This window comes from Synchiropus splendidus, chromosome 15 (assembly GCF_027744825.2).
Source record: "Synchiropus splendidus isolate RoL2022-P1 chromosome 15, RoL_Sspl_1.0, whole genome shotgun sequence".
NCBI lineage: Eukaryota > Metazoa > Chordata > Actinopteri > Syngnathiformes > Callionymidae > Synchiropus > Synchiropus splendidus.
Genome location: NC_071348.1, coordinates 2,815,061 through 2,839,209, shown reverse-complemented (window position 1 = coordinate 2,839,209; position 24,149 = coordinate 2,815,061). Strand labels below are relative to the sequence as shown.

The 24,149-nt window shown below is 52.1% G+C and overlaps 3 protein-coding genes across 19 annotated transcripts; all 3 read right to left on the bottom strand.

The window, feature by feature from the left end:
* Positions 1-383: 383 nt before the first annotated feature.
* adam15 (ADAM metallopeptidase domain 15) lies at positions 384-11,272 on the bottom strand. Of its 14 annotated transcripts, XM_053888133.1 has the most exons (27): positions 9,742-9,776; positions 9,139-9,230; positions 8,136-8,719; positions 7,001-7,077; positions 6,839-6,917; positions 6,695-6,771; positions 6,129-6,363; positions 5,602-5,667; positions 5,309-5,380; positions 5,069-5,238; positions 4,913-4,997; positions 4,613-4,761; positions 4,358-4,535; positions 4,195-4,287; positions 3,939-4,134; positions 3,755-3,863; positions 3,491-3,686; positions 3,195-3,272; positions 3,021-3,132; positions 2,800-2,953; positions 2,682-2,729; positions 2,299-2,407; positions 2,075-2,143; positions 1,635-1,694; positions 1,355-1,420; positions 970-1,097; positions 384-530 (listed from the first exon to the last, which is right to left on the bottom strand). In XM_053888133.1, the coding sequence occupies exons 5-27, from the start codon at positions 6,854-6,856 to the stop codon at positions 437-439; spliced, it is 2,562 nt and encodes an 853-aa protein (XP_053744108.1). In that variant the 5' UTR covers positions 6,857-6,917; positions 7,001-7,077; positions 8,136-8,719; positions 9,139-9,230; positions 9,742-9,776; the 3' UTR covers positions 384-436. The 14 variants fall into 14 exon arrangements, with proteins under 14 accessions (XP_053744108.1, XP_053744096.1, XP_053744106.1 ...); XM_053888121.1 differs by lacking the exon at positions 8,136-8,719 and having other exon boundaries at positions 9,742-11,272; XM_053888131.1 differs by lacking the exon at positions 9,742-9,776 and having other exon boundaries at positions 9,139-9,735.
* A 42-nt stretch (positions 11,273-11,314) lies between these two features.
* On the bottom strand, positions 11,315-14,559 carry dcst1 (DC-STAMP domain containing 1). 2 transcript variants are annotated; one of them, XM_053888154.1, is made up of 16 exons: positions 14,426-14,559; positions 14,221-14,346; positions 14,081-14,155; positions 13,886-14,014; positions 13,665-13,804; positions 13,434-13,596; positions 13,215-13,355; positions 12,908-13,029; positions 12,680-12,837; positions 12,505-12,604; positions 12,339-12,434; positions 12,153-12,279; positions 11,966-12,082; positions 11,759-11,901; positions 11,432-11,643; positions 11,315-11,363 (listed from the first exon to the last, which is right to left on the bottom strand). In XM_053888154.1, exons 1-15 carry the CDS (start codon positions 14,463-14,465, stop codon positions 11,632-11,634), a joined length of 1,689 nt encoding a protein of 562 aa, XP_053744129.1. In that variant the 5' UTR covers positions 14,466-14,559; the 3' UTR covers positions 11,315-11,363; positions 11,432-11,631. The 2 variants fall into 2 exon arrangements, with proteins under 2 accessions (XP_053744129.1, XP_053744128.1); XM_053888153.1 differs by having other exon boundaries at positions 11,432-11,612.
* Positions 14,560-17,491: 2,932 nt separating this feature from the next.
* On the bottom strand, positions 17,492-24,128 carry dcst2 (DC-STAMP domain containing 2). Of its 3 annotated transcripts, XM_053888137.1 has the most exons (16): positions 23,887-24,128; positions 22,760-23,010; positions 22,421-22,591; positions 22,255-22,356; positions 21,757-21,954; positions 21,620-21,685; positions 21,339-21,552; positions 21,099-21,256; positions 20,773-20,937; positions 20,533-20,700; positions 20,269-20,369; positions 19,531-19,667; positions 19,253-19,374; positions 18,721-18,814; positions 18,502-18,624; positions 17,492-18,359 (listed from the first exon to the last, which is right to left on the bottom strand). In XM_053888137.1, the coding sequence occupies exons 1-16, from the start codon at positions 24,123-24,125 to the stop codon at positions 17,894-17,896; spliced, it is 2,775 nt and encodes a 924-aa protein (XP_053744112.1). In that variant the 5' UTR covers positions 24,126-24,128; the 3' UTR covers positions 17,492-17,893. The 3 variants fall into 3 exon arrangements, with proteins under 3 accessions (XP_053744112.1, XP_053744111.1, XP_053744113.1); XM_053888136.1 differs by having other exon boundaries at positions 20,533-20,937; XM_053888138.1 differs by lacking the exon at positions 20,533-20,700.
* Between the last annotated feature and the right edge of the window lie 21 nt (positions 24,129-24,149).

Here is a 24,149-nt window from a genome sequence, read left to right as displayed (position 1 = left end):
ACAGAGGCAAGTCAGGCTTTACACGCGACTTTTGCTTGTACCCGTGTTTGCTTTGTTGTTTGGTGAATTGACTTGAGGAGGGTCCAGGCCAGTCATCGCCACATGACCCACCGCCCAGTGTCACATGACTGCTGACCTAAGAGATCTGCTGGTGAACTTTGTGACCAGATGGCTCGTAAATTTTTTTTAAATATTTTATTTGGCAAAATATGAATCGAGTTTTACAGCATTCCAGGTTGAAAAATACAATTCCATCCAAAGTTCAGTTCTCAAACAAGTCCTAGCCACGAGTCATTGGTGGCAAACGTCTCACAAGAGTCGGCTCTCCTGGTGGTGTTCACTTCCAGTTGTGATCCAAGGCCAGGTGGCGCCGGACCATCCTACCAGCAGGAGACGTCTCACAGCTCAGTGGACTCACGGTCAGCAGGTGTGGGCGTCAGCAGTGCTCTTCAGACATTTGACTCCTCCCACCGCCACCACCCGCTCTGCTGTGAGCAGCGGCGGGCCTGACAGGAGGAGCCGGAGGTCGCCTGGGAAGAGGAGGAGAAGAACGCTGACTCACTGTGTTCAACTGCATTCAAACAAACAGAGTCACATGGTGGATGAAAACCGGTCACCTGACCACAGCCCAGATTAAAGTCCCATCACGGCGGAAAGGATCCATTAGGATCCATTAGCTGCAGCAGAACTGGGTCAGAGCTGCCAGGAACTCACACCCAAGTCATTAGAGTTGTTTTTACTGGTGTCTGTTTCACAAAACAAGGTCTAGACCAGAGTCCAGCTGATGCAAGGCCCAGCTCAGATGATTAGGCTCTGCTCAACCAGAAAGACAGTCGAATGGCTACAGAGGAAACAGGCCACTGATGGTTCTGTTTGTCACAAAATCAAGGTTGCAATTTCAGCCTCCAGTCTCTCAGCCAGCCACTGACCACTGCACATCACCGAGAGTCTGGTTCTGCAGTGGGATACCTGTGCAACGGGGCAACTGCTGGGACGGTCAGCTGCTGCGGTCTGGACCCGGGGCCGTGCGGCTGGGGGAGGGGTGGCGGCAGCACCGCCGGCTTCTTGGGGACAGCAGGTTTAACCGGAGCAGACATCTGGAGACAAAATGTCGGACACTGTTGATAACTGGAGATGAGAAGTGAAGGAGGAAACACACACTCGTTGTCTTGTCAATAAAAAGAGAATTGTTATTGTTTGGACTGTAATTTCTTTAAAAGAGCTGATTCAAATACAGACGACATTAGGTGAATTTAGGAAAGAAACAAGGATAAATAAGGAAGGGGGGGCCTGGGGGGGTGCAGCCAATCACGACACAGCTCGCACAATGACGAGCACAAGCTCACATGCTAACCTGTCCCGTTGAGGCCGGGTCGGGGGGGAGGGGCTTGCTGGGCGGAGCTGGACGGAGGACCAGCGGCTGGAATGTTAGTGAGGAAGACGGAGCTTCAGAACCACAAACCTTCATCAGCGACAACAGCGCCCTCTTGAAACCATCAACAGCCACAAGTGTGAACTGAAGTAAGGACGTTTGTTAGAGGCAGCACAGAGGAGACGACAGCTCAGTCGGTTTGATTCTCTCTGTTGATGGTCTCAAGATGGCTGTCAATCACGGTGACCTCGGCTGGTCGTACCTGTGCGGGGGGGTTGGGGGGCAGAGGCTTGGTGGGCGGCGCCGGCCGGTGTTTAGTAGACTGAAGCAGCAGAAAGAGAAGTGGGAGGACGGTGAGAGAGGGGGAGGAAACCAGAGCAAATGTTGACTCCTCAATGGCAAACCACGCACCACTGCATTCATTCATTCATTCATTCATTCTATCATCGAGACTTCACAACCACCACACTGACACAAGAGCAAAGAAGCCACAGGACCACTGCGGACAGCAGGTGTTCACACACATGATGAGCACTGAAACAGCCGATGACATGACACACCGACACAACATCTTCTGGAGGCAACAGAGGATGATTCAAAAGTGACGTGTGCTCAGACCAAGACGTGACACACACAGGACGAACGATGACATCACACAGCGACCACAAACACACAAGCAGAACCAGTCCCAGGCCAGTTTACCTGTGGCGGTGGGTTTGGGGCGGGGTCAGGGGGGAGTGGCTTAGTGGGAGGAGCAGGTCGTTCGTCAACCTGATAGGAGATAAAACAGGAAGCAGAGGAGGAGCAGACAGGAAGTGTTAGAGGCACGGCAGGAAGTCAGTCATGCAACAGGAAGGGTGGATGAAATGCATCACTCTGCAACCAGTCAGAACCACGCGCTCCTTCACTCAGCGCTACACTGGTACCTCTTTGAGGGGCAGCATGGGCGGGGCGTCCGTCTGGGGCTTCAGCTGGTACCGGAGAGGCCGGACCTGTTCGCCGTTCCTGCAGTCCACTCGCTCGGTCACCGGAGTTCTGAACAGAGAGACTCGGTATCAACAACAGAACCTGTTCACAGAGGCCACTGCACACTCAGCCAGCATCATCACATGAAGGATGCTTCCTGGAGAGCCCCCCAGCACAAGACAGACAGGTCTACTGAGGACCAGCACCAGGCTAAAGCTGCACAAGCTCCCACTGAGCCCAGTATCGTTCAGGCACCTTTGCAGCTTTAACCTCTGTCAGAGGCCTGACAGGTGATGATGTCATCACAGCACAGAGCCCACTAGAGGGCAAAGCCCAGCAGTACCTGTCCAGGTGTGTCAAGTCCGAGTCCCACCTGTCACAGTTAGACACACTGTGTGGTGGGTGAGACAGTGTCAGTGAGGACTGTGGACCATGAGCCTGTCTCACACACAGAGTCTCACCGGTTGTGTTGTCTGCGTTTATAGACAGGACCGTCGGCTCCAAAACAAAACAACCGCCGCCGAAACCGAGGAAACCGGAGGGCAAAGAAGAGCAGCACCACCGGCAGGATGAAGAGAAAGATGACCAGCAAGGCCACACGGACCGGGTCAGAACCTGCGAACACACAAGAGGGCGCTCAAGGACAGGTGTCCTGTGTGAACAGGCTGGGTCTCAGTCGTACCAGCGGAAGCTTGGGCTGGTCCACTGTCCACGCTGCCGCCGTAGCCTGAGTACCGACAGTCAGGTGGAGCCCACCCGACATCGCAGTGACAGTTCCTGTTGCTGTTGCACACCTGAAGCACACGCACACATCAGAAACACAGCTCCCGAGGGAACAGCGTCACTCCTCTCTCACCCCGTGACCGTTGCACTTGCTGTGACACTCTTCCACACCAAACACTGATACGTCCTGGCACCGCTGGTCCAGACACGCCTGACACAGCAACATGCAGGGTGTGACTCTTGAACTCTCAGATTCATTTTCTATTACTTCAGAAAAAATCTTTGTGTTTCATAAGGAGAGCCAAATGAATGGCAACAAGTGGTCAAATAACTGTTTTAACTTCAGAAAAGATGAATTATTAAACACATTAAATAATAAATTGACCCCTTGTAGTTGTCTCTGTTCGCCTGCAGGGGGCGCCACCTTACCTTCCCAGGAGCGCAGGCGGTACCCGGGGCAACAGTAGCCGGGTCAGACACGTCGTCTCCCAGGTGGAAGAAGGTTCCACGACACACCAGTTTACTGTGGTTGAAAGTGACTTCGGTGGTGAGTATCTCAGCGTTGGTGCCAAGCAGGGGGCGATCTCTCCCTCCCTGACACTGGATGCGACCGCAGTGCACGTCACTGCAGCACACGGGAAGTAATGTCATACAGGTGCAGGACCTCAGAGGGGGAGGTCAATGTTGACTCACGAGTTGGAGCACGGCATGTAGGAGCCGTTGGCCAGCTGACCACAGTTCCCCAGTTTGTCCCCAAGTTTATTGACGGAAGAGAAGCACACGGCCGGAGCGCTGGTGGCGTCTGCGCAGACGGAGAGGACAAGAGTGAGTCAGTCGATCTGAAGACAACATGCAGATTTCTGCTTCTGACACTCACTGGGTCCCCACAGGGTCTGGCACTGACTGTCCATGCTCGCGCAGACGCCTCCGTAGCAGTAGGAGGCGCCGTTCTCACACGGCTCGCCGTTCTGCAGGAAGACGTTGGCCGGGCAGTGAGGGGAAGAGCCGGTGCAGAACTCGGGCAGGTCACACTCCCCAATCGGCTGACGACACATGGAGCCGGCGGCCCGGAGCTACGGGGGAAGGCCTGGAGTCAGTCCCCGCATGTGTCAACGTGTGTGTGTGTGTGTCACCTGGCAGTCCTGGCAGCAGATCCCATCAGAGGAACACTGAGCTCCTGGGATCAGTCGGCAGGTCGAGGCGTTGCAGCAGCGGTCGTCACACTCCTGGCCAATCACAGCACAGTGTCACAACACAGGGTGGGACACACAGACGGACGGACGGACGGACGGGCACCTCCACCAGGCCGCAGTCGCACTCCTCTCCTCGCTCCACGTACAGGTTGCCACAGCGAGGTCCCCCCAGCAGCTGATCCGGCTGCGGGACGTTGAATAGACACATGCCTCCTCCGTGCAACAGACTGACCGACAGGTCGGCCACGCTGCAGCTGCTGAACTGCTGCCCCGGCATGAACCTGCAGGCAAGAGCGATGATGGTGAGCCAGCCAGCTGGAGGAGAGAGCGAGAGAGAGAGAGTCCTGCTGGTTCTGACCCAGTCGACGGCTCCATGATGCAGCCGCCGAGTCGACGCTCATTCTGGCAGGCGCAGTGGCGCTCGGCCGTGTCGTGGCTCATCCCCAGGTTGTGGCCGAGTTCATGGGCCACAGTAGAAGCCACGCCCAGAACACTGACCAGGTGGTCCTGCAACACACACCCTTCCTCAAGCCCTGAGTCTGGGCGGCACATGATCCTGCTTCATTCTTAAACTCTAGCTGAGGGTCTCAGACCCGCAGCGGCTGACGGAAGTGAAGTCTAACTTCAAGGAGCCAATCAGAAAGACGCTTCTTCTCACCACGTTGACTCCCCCGGATCTGTCTCTGGAACACATGGAGGACTGAGATGCCATCCCCACCGTGGTGCCGTCAAACGCCTCACCCCTGACACATTAGACACACCAGTGAGGAAGGACTGGCCTGCATCCACCCGGCCGGGTGAGGTGGCGCCGTACATGACCAGTTGAGCGTTATCATGGCGCAGCCGAGGCAGCAGCTCTCGAGTCCTCCAGTCCAGGAAGTTGTTGAGGGTGTCGGCAGGGTTCTTCTCCACAATGATCTTGTCTCGGTCACTCCAGATCTCCAGGCCCGTCAGCGCCACGCGGACGTTCAGTGGTCGGTAGAACTGCAACAGAGAAGGGTCATCAGAGCGCTGTGGAGTTGCCGTGGTAACTGGAGGAGGGCAGGGTTCTCACCCAGTCCACCTGGTTGGCCATGTCCATCATCCGGTAGATGATGGTCTGGTTGTTCTTCTGGTAGTTCAGAAACTGAGAGAAGGGACAGATATCACCAGGAAGTACGGGCGCGCACACACACACCTCTCCCCGTCAACATTCTCATTGACATAACCCTTTCCCCAGCCTCTCACCCTAAACCTAACTATCCAAAACACATGGCTCACCTGAACCAGGGACTCTGAAACCTGATTACAATGACCCAGTTATTTGGAAGTCTTCATTCTCAAACACAGACACACACACGCACAAACCTCTTGGTGGTCCGCCACCAGCACCAACTCTATGTACTTGGTCTCGGACAGAATGTCTCTCTTTCTCTGCAGACAGACGGAGGGAGGGTGGTCAGAAGTCAAATGGCATTGAGGATCTCAGTGATCCTGACACTGATGAGGCTCAGACGGCAGATCAACAGCAGCAGCTATAAATACTGAGTCTCACAGCTCAGATTAGAGTGTGTGTGCGCGCGAGTACCCGACCTTCAGTGTGTGACTCGATCATCCAACTCACTGAAGTGACTCAGGTCTCCAGCGTTTTCATGGTGACGTCACACGTCAGACTTAGTGGCTCTAATCTCTTCGGGATTATTTGGAAATGGCTGGGATTCCTGAAGTTCCATGACTCAGGCCATGACCTCCACGCACCGTGAGGTGATGTGGCAGGTGTTTCCACTACAAACCCAAGCTGCCCCGACCTACCAACACTACACCTGGTCATAATGTTACAGCTAAGTGTTTTGGGCAGACTGAAAGCATGCAGCAGAAACTGGCAGCAGGCTCACCCTGCGTTTTGTGGTCCAACTGTGAATGGGGGGCACAGGGCCGTGTGAGACGCCGCAGCCTGCTGCCCTGGCGCCCTCCAGAGGGTTGGTGGAGTACAGCAGGTGGACATCCAGGTTGTCTTCTGCATGGCCGCTGCCTCCGCTCCCCTCGCCAGCAGCAGCTGCCGCCTCCCCGTAGTCACCCCCTTGTGGCTCTAACTCAAAGCTCAAGCTGTCGTTGATGATGATGATGCCGCTGGAGAATAGAAAAGAATCAAACATCTGGTGATCCCCCCAGGACTAACACAGTGCACATTACTTTGCTTCCTGGGGAAGCAGTGCATTTATCCCTCCAAGAACCGTTGACCAGTGAGCGCAACACTCCTGATCCACAGCTAGGATCCAGTCCAGGTCTTTTCACGTGAGCCTAAATCCTCTAATCCAGCCAAGCCTTCACACTGCAGGGGTCAAAGGTCACCACCGGTGACAAGCTGGTTTTGTTTAAACCTCATTCTTGGCTCTCACGCATTGCTGTGAGATGAGATGAACATTCACCCATTTATGTCGACCCGAACCCAGACACTCACCGGAGGCCAGAGCAGGTGCTGAGCGCCACCCGGGAGTGGGGGAAACCTCGGACGCTGCCGTGGTAGTAACAGTGAGTCTGCAAGGACAAACAGTCTAGACCTTGGCTCTGAGATGTTCCCCAGCCAGAGTGGACCTTCACTCACCAAAGGCTCAGCTGTCATCGACACCCCTGTGCCATCGGGCAGGTAGTAGAAGACATTTGGAGGTTTAGGCAGCAGGTCACTGTGGACGAGCAGAAAAAGAAGTGATGAGATTCCAGCCAGCTCCTTGTTCCTCTCCGTTTTAGGGTCAGAGGTGGTTCTCACTGGTTCTTCTCAAGGTCCAGAAGGAATAGTCGGCCCCAGACCTCCAGACCACACTGCAGGGTGTCAGGATGACCATCCTGCCAACACAACAGCATCAGTCATGGACACACATGGAGGTGCTGATCCTCATCCCTTCAGATGTGAACAACTCAGTTATGCAGTCACAGCCAACAATGGTGGGGCCAACAACCTCCCTTCACCAATAAGTGCAATTTCCAGGAATTGTGGGAAAGTTATGACGCCTTTTCCTGACCAACGTCCGGCTGCTCCTCGTGTGCGCAACGGCGTGACATGCCACATGTTTCAGTTGTCATGAGTGGGATCCACAGAGGAGCCTCTAGAACTGACTGGCAGGTTTAACTGTTCTTAGAAGGAGCTACTGGGGAACACATCAGTTACATGAAGGATCAGAGGAGTTTGGCTGGGGTCACCCTTTCTCAGGGAAGCTTTTTCACTGACTGACACTGAAATGAGTCGCATGATTTCATCAAATAATCTGGGATCATTTCAGATAAATTTCAGATTAACGGGACGTTGAATCAAATCCAACAGGCAAGACGACAAAGTCAACAACTTAACAGTGTAACTAGACTGTGCTCCATCAGTGGCTTTGATGTCATGTTTTGTCAGGGAGAGTGAAACACTGACTTCCAGCCACCCAGAGATTGCAGCGGCAGTGTAGCAGGAGGACACGCACAGATGTCGACCGCTGTGTCTGAACTAGTGAAGCCAGGTTGCGCTGTCATCACCAGGCTGCAGTGGTGAACAGTGAGAGACGCCGCAGGCTCGGCCTAGTGGGTTCAATAATCCGTGAAATCTGACTAACAGAAATGAAAGTGGATTATTTATTCATTCCGATAATCCCATTGAAATCCTCATAATCAGATTAAGAGGTTTGTTTATGAATGAGCGAAATAGCAGCTAGAGCGCACGAGGAGGGGTTCAGTTGGGAGGAGTCCCGGGGCAGACCCAGCAGCCGACCGAGATCTCAAATCTGCAATGTGGCAGGAGAACATCTTGGGAATCGTTTTGTCACTTTGTTTTCAAACTCCACGTGGTGTCAACCGAAGTAGGAGAACAGGGAGGTCCACATGGGAATGTGTGCCGATGGCATCCCGCGAGGATGCACACTGACCTCTTCAGTAGGAAGTCACATCCTGGTTCACCGCTGGAGCTTAGAGCGTTATTGGATCCAGATTTGGGGCGGAGGCGAAAATTCCCCTCCGAGGCGTTTCTCCACCATTGTGCTCCAGCGCGTGTGAGTCATGTGTGTGGAGGCGCATCCGGAGGAAATGTCACTTCCTCAACTTTCATTCTGAGACACCCACATGCCTGCAGCTGGCCACTGGTTCAAAGACTCAGACTTTGAGAGGTTAGTTTCCCCCTGGTACTCCAGTCTCCTCCCATCTGCGGCAGGTTCACTGCACCACCGCAGCCTCCTCAGCAAGATGGCATCAATTACAAGTCTGGCACTGAAGATGTCATAGCTAAAGGTGTGGCACCACACTCCTCCATAAAGAAGTAGGCAACTTGTGCAGTGTGTAGTCGAAGTGTAGCGCCCCCTAGGAAGGTACAGTATTGCTGCTCCTCTCTTCTCTAGCTCACTTGATCCTGCAGTTCCTGTTTCCGCTCAGTAGGTGGGGTGAGGGTGGAGGTCTACAGGAGATGATCTCAGTCTTGGGCATTGCATCCCTTCCTCCCCTTCAGCTGACTGACTTCCTGCAGGAAGCAGACCATGAAAACAGCAGTCGTTTGAGAGGAAACTGTTCCCTGCCGTCAAGAACTCCCAACTTTGGTTACCATTTCTTGAGCCGAAAGCTTCCATAATTGCATATGCCGAATCGGCACATTTGTCCAGCTTCATTGCTTTTAACCGGCATGAAGCTGACATCACCTCCTGTGTTTCACAATGAGCCAGTGAGAACAGGACTGTGATGAGTCAGATCTCTAGACTCGGTGGAGACTTCAACAGTGGAGCTCGTGCAGCGTGAGGAGGAAGCTAAACCTGGTCAACGTGAACTCACTGAAGTGTGGAGCTTCCTGGTCTAGATGCCCAGGGAATGTATGAGACTGTGACTCAATGAGTCAGCGCAACATTCATGTGAGCGTCGTCACAGGCCAATGATTCTCCTTCTCACCTGCAGAGCTTCAGTCAGGGGCCGCCTATGACCGTCCACCAGGGCAAATGGACGGGTCTTTTCCAGCAGGGGGCGCTGCAGTATGTCTGTACCTGAGAGCACGTGTGGACAGGGCAGGTGAGAGAAGTCACAATGACAAGCAACACAAAAATCTGTGCCACTGCTGACCAGGTCATTTCAGTTGACCACACGTGACTCGACATGTTCAAGAAGCTTCAGTGGAACCTTGGTTTCCTGGAGATGTTTTTGCTTTCTAGGTCTATCGGGATCCGAAAAGTCCGCTCACTTGTGTTTATTGACACAGCAAATATTGACTGGTGTGTTTTTAGACCGTTTATAAATAAGGTTTGGTTCTAAATCTGACTGAGTCCTTCAAACCAGAATCATTAAGACCACGCGGTCTTCTCTCCACCAGCGGTCACATCAGCTCAATTCTATGAGGACCCGAGACAGGAACAAACTGGTAAACAAACTTCAACTGGAAACAAAGCTAAAACACACTATGAACTATAAAAGAAACCGCAATACGAACAAATGCTTTGGAGTCATCACATAGTCAATAAACAAACCTTGGTGAAAGTTCACGCGAGTGTTACTACTCACCTGTCTGGAGCTCCCGTGCTGCCTTCACGGACCGGCCGAACGCACCGCTGCCACTGAGCAACAGCAGCAACAAGAGTCCCGGAGCAGAACTCATTGTCGCCGCAACACGAGGGAAGCAGCCGGTTACTCCATGTCCATTACTGCTGGTCACATCTCAGCGGTCCTAGTGGACCGGGGACGGAGGCGGCAGCGACACGCCGAGCTCAGCGGCGTCATCGCGGGCTAGGTCCGCTAGAGTTGGTCGACCGGTCCCCTCAGCCTCTCCGTAAACTGCTTTAGAACCTTACGGAGTGCTGGAGGGTCCAAGGGTTCGAGTTCCGAGCAACAAAAAGTTCGAGTTCAGGTCGCTGAGTATCAAGGTGTCGGGACACCGAGTGTTTACACCGGCGCTGCGCTCGATTTTGTATCCGCGTCAGAGTCTGTATAGCGACGCTAACGATGACGTCACCTACTGAGACAAGCTCGCGGAGATGCACGAGCAAGCCGGAAATAAAAAACGTTGGCTTTCCAAAGTAAAATAGACAGGAAATGTTAGTTGGAGCAGCAATAAATCACATTTAAGAAAAAAACAGCACCTAAAAACACAAGATAAAATCACGAAATATATATATATTTTTTTTACAATGAATACTATTTGTTTTATTTCAACTACATTGTCATCATAAATATCCAAAGCTTTGTTATCAACTACACAATAACAGCACAGCACTATGGAAAACAAACAACCATCAAAAAGTACCAGATTAAGTTCAGAATCACTTCCTGGTTCAAAATGTGTTCATTTCTTTTTAATCTACTGAGGCGCTCTCGCGTCACCGCCCTCAGAGCGTTGCTGCACGTGTCTGGTGAGGATCAGCTGATTACATCACCTGAGAGTTTGGTTCTGAATCAGCACTTCAGTGGCTTTGATTAATAGATTAATGAGCAGGTTTGGGTTTCATGGGGGAAGCGGGGGGGGGGGGTGCAGGCCCCACGTGTTTGGATCACACGATCCAGATCAGCGTCAGGATCACTTGTGGCTTCTTTCTAACTTCAGTCTAGGATCACTTCACCCGTCCCACTCCACCACAGCAGCACAGGTCACGGTCCCACCTGTTCCCTAGACTCAGAGGAGCTGACCCTTAACCCCTGCTGCCTCACAGTCTGAAGCGAATGAGTTGATGTAGAAAGGTCCGAGGATCAGAAGACGGAGGATGTTAGTGAGTCATGTGACACAGCCATTTCCACACCCACACCTGAGACCTGAGGTCAGGTCCGGACCGGCACACGGGCGGCATGTGTGTGTTTATGTGTTAATGAGATTGAAACCTTGTCCTCACCACCAGGTGAACAGCAACAACATTTGTTTGTAAACACAGCAGCTGATTGTTGCTAATCTGCTGAAGCTGATGCAATGAAACGCTCAGAGGTGCCGAGTCAGCACTTCAGCAGGATTAACTGAGATCCGCCGCGTGGTTCACTCCTCAACAGTCCAGGTGTGACGGACAGCAGTGTATTCATGTTCAACTGTCAACGAGGTGCTACTTTTTGTTCTACCTCTGAACGTGGTCCAGATCCTCGTCGGAAGATTCCACGGCGGCAGGACAGCACAGCGGGTTCCAGCAGCACCGAGATCTCCGGCCCTGCAGGTGGGAGGAGAGCTCACTCACGCTGCACTCTACATGCAGGCCTGGATATTCACCTCACTCACCATGTACACCGTCCTTCCTGTGACCTCTGAGGGGCCGCTCTCCTGCAGAGCGACGCGGGTCTGGATCTGCAGGTTGTACAGAAACAGGACTCGCTTCTTCTCCCGCTGAGACACAAACAAAGGACCACTTCTGTCTTCAACACGCTTCACTCCAGTAACGTGTGCTGAGTTGACCCAGTGACTACATCAAAAGTTCAGCGTCAGCATTTGTTCTGTGTTCAAAGTAAAGCAGATTAGCGTGTTGTTGTTTGTTCACCCACACATGACCATCTAACCAGTTCAGGAGAACCAACCTTCCACCACACTAGTGTGTGGGTGTGTGTGTACCTCAGGGAAGAAGAAGGAGGCAATGACCCGTCTCAGGCGGCTTGTGTAGACCTGAAGAATGCTCAGCAGCGCCATCAGCAGGACACAGGTCACAGTGGTGAGATACACTCCAGGAGAGAGGGAGGCGGGTGGGATCACACAATCTGGACAGACACACAGCTTCATGCTTTATATCGTCGAGGCTCAAGCATGTAACCTTTGACCTACGGCGGTTGTCAGTTTGAATGTGGACATGAGATGAGCTGTTGAACGCAGACACAGTCGTCCGGATGAGGTGAGCGATCATGGAGTCACCGTTCACCCTCACGTCCACCCGGTGGCGACCTGCAGAGAGTGTGGTCCAGCGTGACTGGCCAGGAGAGCAACTGCGGCACAGTCGGTCACTGGTGTTTACTGGTGAGGTTGAACTGGACAAACAAGTGTCGGCTGATGATGTCCAGGGCGTGGAAGACGGCCGAGTCCAGGGAGAGCAGCATCACCGCCAGAACCCCAAGCGAGAGGAAGTGAAGAATACCTGACAACTGACACGCACACAGACAATGATGACACAGGAGGCAACAAACTGCTGAGCTCTGCTCACCAGCTCCTTGTATTCTGCGCGGTGCACACAGAGCCAACAGGGGTGGATGAACTTCTTCTCCTCTGACTTGCTCAGCGGCAGCAGACAGCGCTTATTCTGTGCACAGCAGACATGAGTCTGACCTGAACGCTTCAGACCAGAGGACACGGGGTGAAGATGATGTTACCTCCAGCTTCCTGCGAGCGTCCACATGCCTGAAGTAGGAGGTAATGTACATGTTGTCAAAGTGAAGGTCGTTCAAGTAGCTCCTCAAGTACAGAACAGCCCTGGGGAGAGAAGGGTGGGGATCATGGCTCCTCCATGAGGCGATGATGAGGGAGGTGGACGTGTAATTATGTTACCGGATGAGGATGAAGATGAAGGTGAAGTTCTTCATCATCTCCACAACTCGCATCACTGTCTCCATCCTTTCTCTAATCCCGCTAAATGGAGCTTTGATGGCGTTGAGAAACTTCTGATCCAGAAGGTCTCCTTCTAGCAGTGGCTGCTCCTTCTCCTCCTGCAGAAGGTCAGAGGTCACAGCAGGTCATTCCAGGAGGAATCTCACCAGACACTCAGGAGCTACCAACCGTCAGAACCAGCTTGGCCTTGAACTCTTGGGACAATTGACCCATCGATACATTGAGCTGGTCAAAGAGCCGCCCGAAGTTTCCTTCCACTGGAATCTGTTCCCGGCACCATGGAGTCATGACTTGGAGGAGCGATGTAGAGCGATAGTGAGAAGGAGAGACATGAAGAGGAGGAAACGCGTAAGGAAAAGGAGGACGAGGAGGATATATATCCTCCTGCTTCCAGACCATTATGTCTGGATGGACTGCAGAGGGCGCCGTCTCCTCATACAGATGCTGCTCAGCAGCAAGGCTTGTGCCCTGTCACCTCTCATGATGTCGCAAAGGAAGTGGCTCTTCATGGAGACGCAGAAGATCTCGTTGATGGGAAATGGAAACTTTGCCATACACTCGCTCCATTTTGCCTCAAACCACTTGGTGCATCGTTGAACACCATCGTCTACCACACCTGCACAGACACACATATGCAGTCAGTGCACACAAGCGGCTCTCACACAGGAGGTCGACCACTCACACACAGACTCACGGTCACACTGCATGCGGGTGTTAGCAAAGAACTTGTCTTGTGTGCTGCCTCCAGCGTCAGTGGACTGGAAGTCGTAACCGTACTGGGATGCCAGCGCGGCCTGGAGGCTGTGGAAGTTTCTGTTGACCTTCTCAGTTTCTGCCTTCAGCTTCGGCTCGTCCCTCTGGAATGATTTTGTCTGACTTGTGGAAGTAGCGCGACACCTCACGGGAGTCGTGGTCCTGGACTCACCAGCAGCTCCTCTGTGATGTTCTGGAATGGTGCAATGGCGTCTCTCCACAGTAGCTTGCTGTTGTTGACTTGCAGGTCCAAGTTGCAGCTCATGGACTCGGCAGCTCTTTGAATGTTACTTTGGATGTTCCATACTGGACCTGAACACAGCACACGAACAGAAGGACTGGGAAGTTATGGGGAGGTCTTTCATTCGCAGACGCTTCATTAACAATGTTTACCAGAGTAAAGAACCGAGAGGATTAAAACCATCAGGTATGATCGGCCGCTGGAGCCAAGGCAAGTGGGTAGCATGAGCAGAAGGCTACATCTGAAGGTAGACGACAACATCCCGAAGACCACACACACACCTGGACACACACACGTGTTACTGATGCTCAAATGTTGATCTAGACAATCACAAATCAAATCCTGACCAAGGGCAATACTTCCTGAGGTCATCTTCTGGGTGAAGGTCAAGGGAAGGCTGGGGATGAAGCTGAGCATCAGCACTGAAGGAGCAGGACAATATCAGCTCACTCTTCATCCACTAGATCAACAGCGAATGGACGATCACCTGTTGCGCTCACCGCCCCCATCAGGCCGTGGAAGAAATGACGCACCAAACAAAACTCCTCCGTCTGGCCAAAGAAGAATCGATGGACCACTGGCGGGAAGACATTTCTGATCCATTTCTCCAGAGCTGACGACAAAGGAAATGTCCACACCTCAACCTTCAAGTCGGTGCCACCACAGGAAGAATAAAGAGCGTCTGAACTCACAGCTGTGAGGCCCGGGACTTGCTCGAGGGTTGCCAGACATTTATTCTACTTCAGAACAAACACCAGATGATGTGCAGAAACTTCTTTTTCTTTATTCTACACACTTTGGGGTTAAAACGCAGGCTAAACACAACCAAACAATCTGAATGTCCGAAAAAACAACAACTTTGGATCGGTCCCAGCTCACAACAAACGACAAGTGTGTTGAGAATGAACAAGCTAAGGCTAACAGAGCTAGTTAGCTCAGCAACAGGTGAACGAGTAGTCAGCGTCCACAGCAGGTCCTTGTAAATGAAATTAAATCCTTCCTTTTAAATCAATTAAATGTTGCTTCAAGTACTTTTAAACACCATTAGTAAAGGTTATTGTAAGTCACCTGAATTGCTGATGTAATCCAGTTGAGAAGGACCAGCTCCAGCTGCCTGTTAGCCGGGAGCTAACAACAGTGGGCTAAACTTTATTGAAAAACGTTTTTGAACAAAGGGACAATTCAAAAGAACTTCAAAGTTCTTAATATTCTTTTTAAATAAAGCAATTTAGAGGCGGTTAAAATTAAAATTTTAACCAGTTAAAAATATTTAAAAAATCGCTAAGATTTAAAAGTTTTAAAATAACATGGAAGTTTGATCTCACTTTCCAAGTGTTGACACACCTGTAATCCTCAATGTCATGTTGTGTGTTTTCGTGTAATTGTGTGTACTTGAACATGTGCCAGTGTGAGAGATGCGTGAGCGTTGTTGCGATCTTAATGAGTTTGTGTTCTAAGATAAACGATTGCGATTGTGTGTCCATGTGAGTCAAGTTTCCAAAAACCTTGTGGGAAAACCACATGACATCAGTAAGACAGAGATAATGTTCTGGTTTGTATGAAAGAGAAATATGTTTATTGACACACAAGCTGCATTAGTGACGTAACGCACACATAATAAAGGAAATAAGACGGCTCCAGTTCAGCTACAAAAAAGGTTATTACACGTAAATATCAAGTGTAGAATCGAACAGGTGTTGGAGTTGCTGCAGACGGGACCACATGAGCTCTTCAGTTCTAGTCTGGTCACAGAGCCAGGTCAGTATGAGAAGGCAAGTTTCTCTGCAACAGCACTGACACCAGCAACTAGAACTGAACTCTCTTCTTCACTCCTGCAGTGCCCCCTGCTGGACGGGTGACGGTTGAGGCAGTGCTGCCAGATGGGCGTGGCTACTGCAGTGAGCAGTTGCACTTGGCGTCAGGTTCCTTGTACGTGCTGTTGAAGGCCTGCACAGCTTGTTTGTGGACCAGATTCCAAAAGTTATCGAAGGAGATATTCTGGTCATTCTCGACGCCCATCATCTGCATGACCTTTGCCAGACCGTCCTCACCCTCCATCGTCTGGAAGAGGAACATTCAGAATATCAGACTTGTTACTTGTGAGATCTGTAGACCCACCAGTCAGTGATGAGAAACCTCCTCCCTTTTGCACTTTCTTTTACTTATTGCTCCTGTTTCCTCCCATCACATCCTGACCTGAGAATCTTATCGTTCTTCATCTCCTCCAGTTCGCTTCTCTAGGGCTGATGATGTCATCAGTCAGGACGTACTCATGCAGGGAGAGGCTGTGACCTCTTCTATTGTTCGGACACTCTCTCCTCCTCCCTCAGTTCCGTTATCACTCAGGAATTCTTGGCAGCAAGTCAGTGAGGTTCCGCCCTGCTGCAGCTGTTCTGGAGGACCCGCTTCCCCCCACCCCCATTATTCTTCTGCTCAGGCCCCGAGACTGTTCCTTCTCTCACACTTCCACTTCAAGAATGATGGCTGGCCTTACCTTTGACCCTGATCTGCTTCAAGACAAGCCTCTCGACAAAAAGAGGGAGGAGAACATGACCACTCAAGGGTCTGCACTCCATCAACAGAGAGACCTGGATGAAACGTGACATCACCTTGGAGAAGGTCGGTAGCTGCTGCGCGATCATCGTCTGGAACTCAGTCGAGTTGAGAGTCGAGCCGTCGGCCGAAGATTTGTGGAAGTTAGTCACCAGCGAGTTGATGGCCATCTCCAAGTCTGAGAGCTGAGGGGAGACCGTCATTATCAGCAGCAGTAAACTAAAAACTAGTCATCTCCAATGTGAACACTCTGTCTAGAACCTCGACTCTGACATCATTGATGTTCTTGAGCTCAGTGATCTTTGGCTGATGTTTTTGTTGAGAACCAAAGTGTCACGATAGTAAGACCAGCGGCCACCTGAAGCGGGATCCTCCGTTCTGAACCTCCATAAGCAGTTGGCAGCCATGGCCTGGTGAGGGGTCAACATCTGCTCAGATTCCTGGCTCCTGACAGTCCCGCCACGGGAGTCTGAAGGAATTCCAGGAATTCACAACAAGGTTGGACACCGAGCCTGAACCAGGGGAAACGTTTGCACGCGAGATTACATTAACACATGAAGAGATTAGACGAGGAGGAGGAAACAACGGATAAAACTGTGCGGAGTGGTGCCTCCTGGCGGCTGGCACTCGTGAATCCCTGTTTGAGGTGGAGGTGAAGGAAGTTTCCAATCGCCCATGTGTGGAACCAACAGTTCTAAAGCTCCTCTCTGAAATCGATGACGCAACCCAAACTACACACCAACACTGGCGGGGTGTGATGATCGCTGACTAGATCGAACATGATCCGCATCATTGAGCAGAGTAGCTACCGTCTTCAGCCCTGCCCTGTAACGTTTCTGGAAGAAGTGAAGAGACTCCACGTCAGGTGGACCGCACCAAACCTTCCGCGTCTTCACGCGCCAGCCTGAGGTTCATCAACAACCATGTCGATGCTCCACACTGAACTGATCACAACTGCAGCCACATTAGGGAGACCGAACTGAACCGCGTCATATCGACCAACCTGCAGTCAGAATGGACCACTCACCTTCGTCGCCATTTCCACTGCTTCTGCAGAAACTCCAGTCGATGAGTCGCTGTAGAGTCTGAAGTTCGGAGACCGAGAGACGGAGTAACAAGCACGAGGCCACGCCCCTCACACGCACGTACTCGCACGCGCACACAACACACCGACTGATGTGCAGACAGAGGAGTGAAGAGGCGCGGACGGGAAGAAAATCTATTCACAAACACTGACAAATCATGTGACTTCCCAAACCAACACAGGAAGAGGAAATGATCACGGAGTTGAAGATGAGGTGAAGTGAGTTTTAAGGGCGACAAGGGCAGGAGTCAATGCAAGGAAATTTAAATAAACAAATGGAACATAATCGAGTGAAATGGGGAGCAGAGAATAAGAGGAAGTGAAATGGCAAGGTAGACAGAAGGAAGAAAAATGAGGAAGTACAGGTCATGTGACCCTGGCACATGCATTTCAACAATTAATCAACATTTGGATTCAATCAAGTCACTAAAAATACAATATTAACAATGTGAAGATGAACATCAGCGTCTGGAACATCTGGAACACCAGTAACTCCGGGGGTTGGACTGCTCCGCTGCCCTCTCTAGGCGTCCCCCTCTGAGGAGTCCGGATTAGGTCTGAACTGTCTCAAGCGCTGAAAAACAGTCATGGCCCTGACCTGGAGGCCTCCAGGGGGTCTGGACGGAGCCAGATCCTGGCTCATGCTGCCACCCGCCTCTGGAGAGGCTGGCAGGGACCTAGGCAGTCTCAGAGTTCGTCCGGAACGTCTGGCCCACGGCTGAGAGTCGAACGAGGCTGTGCACCGAATTGGAGTGCCCACCCTGAGGGCCCCCTCCTGAGGGCCTGAGGAGGACCCCGGTGGACTCAGATTTGCCCCTGCGGAACTGGTCCTCCCTACAGTTTCTGGGTAGTAGCCGAACAGATTTGTATCCATCCACAGGTCAATGACCCCGGCCAGAGAGAACAGGGACGGTCTGGCCTGTCGCACCACGTAACGGTCTGGGAGGTCCTCGGGCGCGGGGGCATCCTGGTACGCCATGTCTGCCTCACTAACCACAGACGGAGTGGGAAACAAGAGGACTTTGTCAGTACTGGCTGGTCAGGCGTGAAGACCCGCCAGTGGGAAGAAAGCAGAGTTCCCACAGAAACCCTATGGGGAAACCGTGAAAGTAAGGTCAAGGAGGGTCTGACCTGATCTGGGCTCGACTCTGGTTCCTCATGAGTCGTTGGTCCATCCTAGCAATTTGTTCTGGATCCCTTAGGCGGTTTCGGGCAGCCTGCCACACCTCCTGCTGCTCCTGGTCACTCCAGTCTCTGAGAGGAACAATATGTTGAGCCAGTCCAGTCCGCTGTCAGTACCGGTAAGTGTGTGTGTGTGTGTGTGTGTGTGTGAGAGAGAGAGACACTCGCAGTTCCTCCTCGTCATCAGTCGGAGAGGTCAGAGGCTGCCTGCAGACCACACACTGGTCCCCCAAACTGTGGAAGCAGGTCTGACAGAAGCGAGCTGCCAACACAAGAGAGGAGTGCCACATCAGGGAACACTGGAGGGAACACAAGAGAGAACGCTCGACCTCAGAGAACATGGGGAGAAGTCAGTGGGAACAGGAAACCAGGACATGAATGTCAGACTCTGGAGGCAAACGTGAACTCGAGATAAAGTTACACACTCCTGTGTCAACAATGGGACACACCCAGGGCACGCACGCGCACACACACGCATGCACACACACACACACAAATCCTTGTGGAAGACCTGAAGAGACTTTCCCTTGTTGGAGCCACTAAACCATTAACCTGACATTTAAACAAAACTGTTTGTCGCTTACGGCCGATCACATGACCCAGAACAGCCAACCAGCTGACCTCAGCGGACGATTGTGTGTGGTGCAGAAGTAATAGGACTTTGCAGTTGTCACGGGAACCTGCACACATCGGAACCCACCTGCACACTCTGGCACTTCACAGGTGATCGTGTCTCCAGCTGAGCTGGGCCGCTGGCCACACGCCAGACACGGGGCAGCGCTCAGACCCAGGAGGTCGGAAAGGAAGGCTCCTCCGGGCACTCTGCACAGAGAATCCTGGGATCAAACCAGCCACATGGTCTTGCGACGGTCCATCAACGTATGTACAGGTATGTGTTCTAACGCTGTGGGAGCATGTGTGTCGGAAAGGTCTGACTGATGTCAGTCAAGGTTGTGTTGCTTCAGTGTAACAAAGCACCTGCGCAGCTGGCTGTGAAGCCACCTTCCGGGTCCTTGGCCAGGCCTGGTCCAGCTCCACACCGCTGACCTCTTCAGAGCTCGGCCCTCTGACCTCCTCTGTCCCAGGATGTGGCGGTGGAGGAAGTGGATTCTATTCTGGGAGGCCAACAGCGAGCAGAAGTCAGGCGCTCGCTCGCAAAGCCAAGGGAAGTGATGACAACATTGCTACATTGAGAAGAAGAGACTGGCTTCGACGTCCTGACTGGACGGGGGTGTCAGGTCTGGCGATGTGTTCAGACCTGCCTGCTGCTGCGTTCATTCTGCACATTCCAGGGATGTTTGGAGGACAGCACAAGCCCTCGCCCACCGTCTCTCCTCACCTGCCCCGGGGCCGTCACCTGACCTCATGCAGTTGCAGGTCTCTCGAGAGACACCACAGATGCTGCTTGTTTGAACACGTGGTCTGACCTGGCCACGCCCATTCTCTCAGTTCGTTGGAACTACAGGGGCGCCCACTCAAGAACACACGGCTCACCTCACCTCTGATACTACAAGTCCAATGGCACCCGACTAATTGACTGCCCTGAGAATGAACACTACTTCTACCAATGTTCAATAAAAGCGGGTCAAAGTTCAACACCCTCAGGAACGCCAAAAAGTGTGTCAGGTTTCGTTCCGGAGGTTGAGACGAGGGAGTGTTGCCGGCAAGGATGGCCAGTGTCTTGGCAGTTGTGAGCTGGTGTGTGTTGGTGTGTACCTCCTCCCTCCTGGGGTTGAAGAAGCCACATATGAGCCGTCTGCAGCGGAGCATGTAACCTCCCGCCACGGACACCAGCAGCGCTAGGAGCAGCAGGATCCCTGCAGCGTACAGAAGAACCAGTGGAACCAGCCCAGTGATTATGCAGCTCATCACACAGCAAACACAGCGCGACACTCGTCGCCTGTCATCACTACCACCCGTCACTTCCAACACCTCCGCTGAGCGTTACCCTAACTATTAGCACCATCATCAAGGTTCTACCGATGGTGATGATGTTGGTGATGTCGGGCGTGGACGGCTTCAGCAGACACTTCTTGCTGACCACGGTGATGTTTCCTCCTTGCAGGGTGTTGAAGGACGCTACCATGTCCCTGAAGATGTCGGAGGTGAAGCCCGAGCCATCCACCTGCAGCGTCAGCGTGACTGGAGCTGGACAACGGAGCGGTTGGGCCCACTTAAGCGGAGGAGGACAGGTCTGTGTGTGTGTGTGTGTTTCCTGACCTCTGACCACCAGGTCACTGTGGGCTAGCTTGTAGATTTCGTTCAGGATCCAGAACACCAGGTGGTCCAGACCCACCACCACCAGAGCCAAGACCACGTGCTTCATGACAGAGAAGACATTCTTGGTGACGGCCCGCAGCTCTCTTCTGGTCAGCTTCCACGAACCTGCAAGACCACGGGCACACACCAGCAACCAACCTCAGCTTTGTGCTTATCTCAAGCACAGAGTAGTGTCTGATTGATAGAATAGTGCCAATGGAGTCTTTAATTCTGTGTTCAAGTATGTGCTGTTTCTAAAGAGAGCACAGCTGTGTGTGTCCACTGACAGGGTGTGATGTAGGTCCTGGTCTCGCGGCGTGTGAGCGGCAGCAACGGGGTTCTGCCGTCCTCAGTCACCCGCTGATCCAGGGCCCTGAACTGAGCACTGATGTAGAAGTTGTCGAAGGTGAGCTTGTGGAGGTAGTGACGTCTGTAGTTCAGCGCCCTGCACACGCACACGCACACACACACACACTCTCAGGCGGAGGGTCCGGGTCAGTGCTGCTGGGTCTGAGAAGCACACTCACTTCAGGAAGGAGATGAAGAGCATGATGACCCCTCCGTACAACAGCAGCCCGCTGAGCCACCTGAGCTGCTGCAGCTCCAGCGAGATTTCCTCCAGAATCTGCTGAGTGGTCTGGTGGAGCGAGTGGTCGCTGTCGGCATCCAGGTCAAAGTCCACATCGATGGATACATTGAATTCAAACTGTTTCTTCAAGTGTCGGAAGGCTGCGACGGTGGCTGCAAGGATATGAAGGTGGTGATGAGTGAGTGATGTGGGGTGGTGGAGGGGGAGGAGTGCACTCACGCTCCTCCAGTCGCTCCTTCAGCTGAGTGGCGATGTAGGACGGGATGGTGCAGAAGATCTCCCCGACTGAAAGACACAGCCACCTCCCTCAGATTCACATCCGTCAGGTGTCAACACAACATGGCCAGTGAACGCACCGCGGGCGATGTTGCAGAGCGACTGGAAGCCCGCTATGATCTCGCACAGGAAGTGGAACTCTCGATCCAGCAGGTCCAAGCAGTCCTCTTGAGCCGCCCTGAAGAGCGTCACACACTTCCTGTAAGGAGCGCCCAGCTTCTCGTTGCACACGTCTCCGATCTCCGCTAGAAAGTACATGACGTTTCTCAGCGTGCGAGCTGCAGAGGTCAGAGGTCAAATGGTTAAGTTTGTGACAAGTTTCCCACAGACATGTACAGAAGATCAAGTCTCTGGAAGCTTCTCAGGGACTGCATTTACTAACCAGCTCTTCAAAATGACAAAGTGAAATGACCTGCACGGAGCAATGGCTTCTGCCCTGAAGCACTTCAAACAATGTATTTAATTCAAGTGGACTTCCAGTCAGCAGTGAAATGGAAAAAAAGGAGGTGCTGGCGTGGCTGAGCAACGAGTCCCAGCTGAAGTGGCCTCTCTCATTGAGCTGCGCGGTACAGACTCACCAACATGGCGGATGCTGTCTGTCAGAGCAGAGATCAGGTTCTGGACTCTTCCTGCCACAGCGTAGGCATTGCTGCTGATCTCTTGGATCTTGTTGAGCGCAGCTAAAAGACAGGTCGTGTCAGTCGTCTCTCACGATCAATGTGACACAAGAGAAAGTCATCTCACAGAACAGTGGCTCTGCGGATCGTCTCATCAGGGTCCGGCTTTGATTGGCGGCGAGCTCAGCCCCACACACCAAACTGGCGGATGCTCGTCTGGTGTTCTCCAGCATGTTGCCGAACGGCCCGCTCATCAGTGTAGCCATGCAGAAAAAGAGAATCAAGTTCTTGCCCTGAGCTGGAGCAGGTGAGAGGACGTTGCTGCGTCAGTGCCACGTATCAGACGGAGCACATGGTGTCATTTCACTCCAATCGCTTTGTTTTGTGACTCCTGAACTTAAACTAACATCCTTAACATCATGAACTCAGAGGACACACAACAACAGACACGAGTAAGGCAGCTGACCTGACAACATGGAGGGCAGCATGAGCAGCACGACTACCCGCATCTTGATGCACAGCCCCATCCCAAAGGCCAAGAAGGCAGCCAGCGCCAGCGTCACATACATGCTGAACCAGACAAGGTGTCCGTGCATGACGACCATCATGGCGCCATAGAGCAATGCCAAAACCAGCCCGAGCACAAACGCAGACAGGCTCCTCACTGCCCTGCTGAAATGGCGTCTGCATTTCTTGAACCTCCGAGTCTGCCGAAAGCTAAAGGAAACCAAAGCGACAACACAATTTTAGGTCAACCATTCAGGATGATGGATATTTTAAACAGTTGCTGAATTAAACTCCATGCCTCTTTTCACACCAGATGAGATTCGATGTACAGTACATTCACAATGGAAATCTAGTTCCTGCAGTGCCAGTCATCCTTTCATTCCTCCAGAGGCTAAAGGGAAATTTAGAATGTGCAAAACAGGGTGACCTGGAGTGGAAGACGAGCAACTTGGGTGACCCTGACGTGATCTCTGACCGGAGTCACCTGTGACCGTAGCCGTCCCAGTGCACTGAACTGGAGACACCCACATCAAAGGCGAGCAGAGCCTCTTCTAACATTCTGCATAACTCGTTAAGATTAAAGCTAAATTTGTAAGGTGCAGTTGAAAACAGCATTTTCGGGTCTTCGGTAGGAGTGGAAATACATTCAAATACTGACAAAGACCGTCTGTTTGTTAGTCATAATAAGTAAAATTATAATTTTACGACAACAGGTTCATAACTTTTTATACCGCCAATTTACAGTATAGGATTGATGACTCAACAAAAATAAAATGTGTAATGTACATTGAATTATGTATAAACTGTGTCAGTAACAACAAAACACAGCATTGTTTCTGTTGTAATATTGTCAATCAGTTCCAAACTACTCTGGGAGCTCACCGCTAGCGCGCTACATTGCTGTTCATCCAATGTCCAGTAGGTGAGAAGCAAGAACCAAGCGAGGTGCTTTATTTGTAACTAATACTCGGTGATAGAACGAAGAGAATACTTGATACTGAGATTATGCAAATCGCACCTAAACCAAATTTACTCCAGTGGATTGAAGAACTATCGGCGCTAACTGTTAGCCCGCGGCTAACTCACCTTCGCCGCCTCGGCGCTCGAGCTCCCGCTTCAGGGTCCCGGCGAACGTCACCTGCCGAATCCGCCTGACTGCTCATCACCAGGTTCTGGAGTCGGTCGTCGCCAGAGTAACTCACGGTGTCGTGATCCAGGAGCGTTTCTGAGGGCGAACAAAAACGCTGCTTCTGGTGAAGAGTCCAGACCAGTCGTTGGTCACTGACAAGTCTCTCTAGTTCTAACTGCGTTTGTGACGTTTTCATTCAAAGTCGATATAAAATACATTA

What these genes read in the sequence shown, in the direction of transcription:
- adam15 (XM_053888121.1), bottom strand. Translation starts at nt 9,835, where the DNA reads ATGAGTTCTGCTCCGGGACTCTTGTTGCTGCTGTTGCTCAGTGGCAGC. An exon ending in CCGCCTGCGCTCCTGGGAAG is followed by an intron (nt 3,273 to 3,490) that starts GTAAGGTGGCGC and finishes TTGCTGTGTCAG; the next exon opens with GCGTGTCTGGACCAGCGGTG. An exon ending in ACCCGGCCTCAACGGGACAG is followed by an intron (nt 1,098 to 1,354) that starts GTTAGCATGTGA and finishes TTTTGTCTCCAG; the next exon opens with ATGTCTGCTCCGGTTAAACC.
- dcst1 (XM_053888153.1), bottom strand. Translation starts at nt 14,465, where the DNA reads ATGTCTGGCAACCCTCGAGCAAGTCCCGGGCCTCACAGCT. An exon ending in TTCATCTTCATCCTCATCCG is followed by an intron (nt 12,605 to 12,679) that starts GTAACATAATTA and finishes TTCTCTCCCCAG; the next exon opens with GGCTGTTCTGTACTTGAGGA. An exon ending in CCTCCTTCTTCTTCCCTGAG is followed by an intron (nt 11,613 to 11,758) that starts GTACACACACAC and finishes CTTTTGATGTAG; the next exon opens with TCACTGGGTCAACTCAGCAC.
- dcst2 (XM_053888136.1), bottom strand. Translation starts at nt 24,125, where the DNA reads ATGAAAACGTCACAAACGCAGTTAGAACTAGAGAGACTTGTCAGTGAC. An exon ending in AGACAGCATCCGCCATGTTG is followed by an intron (nt 21,955 to 22,254) that starts GTGAGTCTGTAC and finishes TGACCTCTGCAG; the next exon opens with CTCGCACGCTGAGAAACGTC. An exon ending in GAAGGAGCGACTGGAGGAGC is followed by an intron (nt 21,553 to 21,619) that starts GTGAGTGCACTC and finishes ATATCCTTGCAG; the next exon opens with CCACCGTCGCAGCCTTCCGA.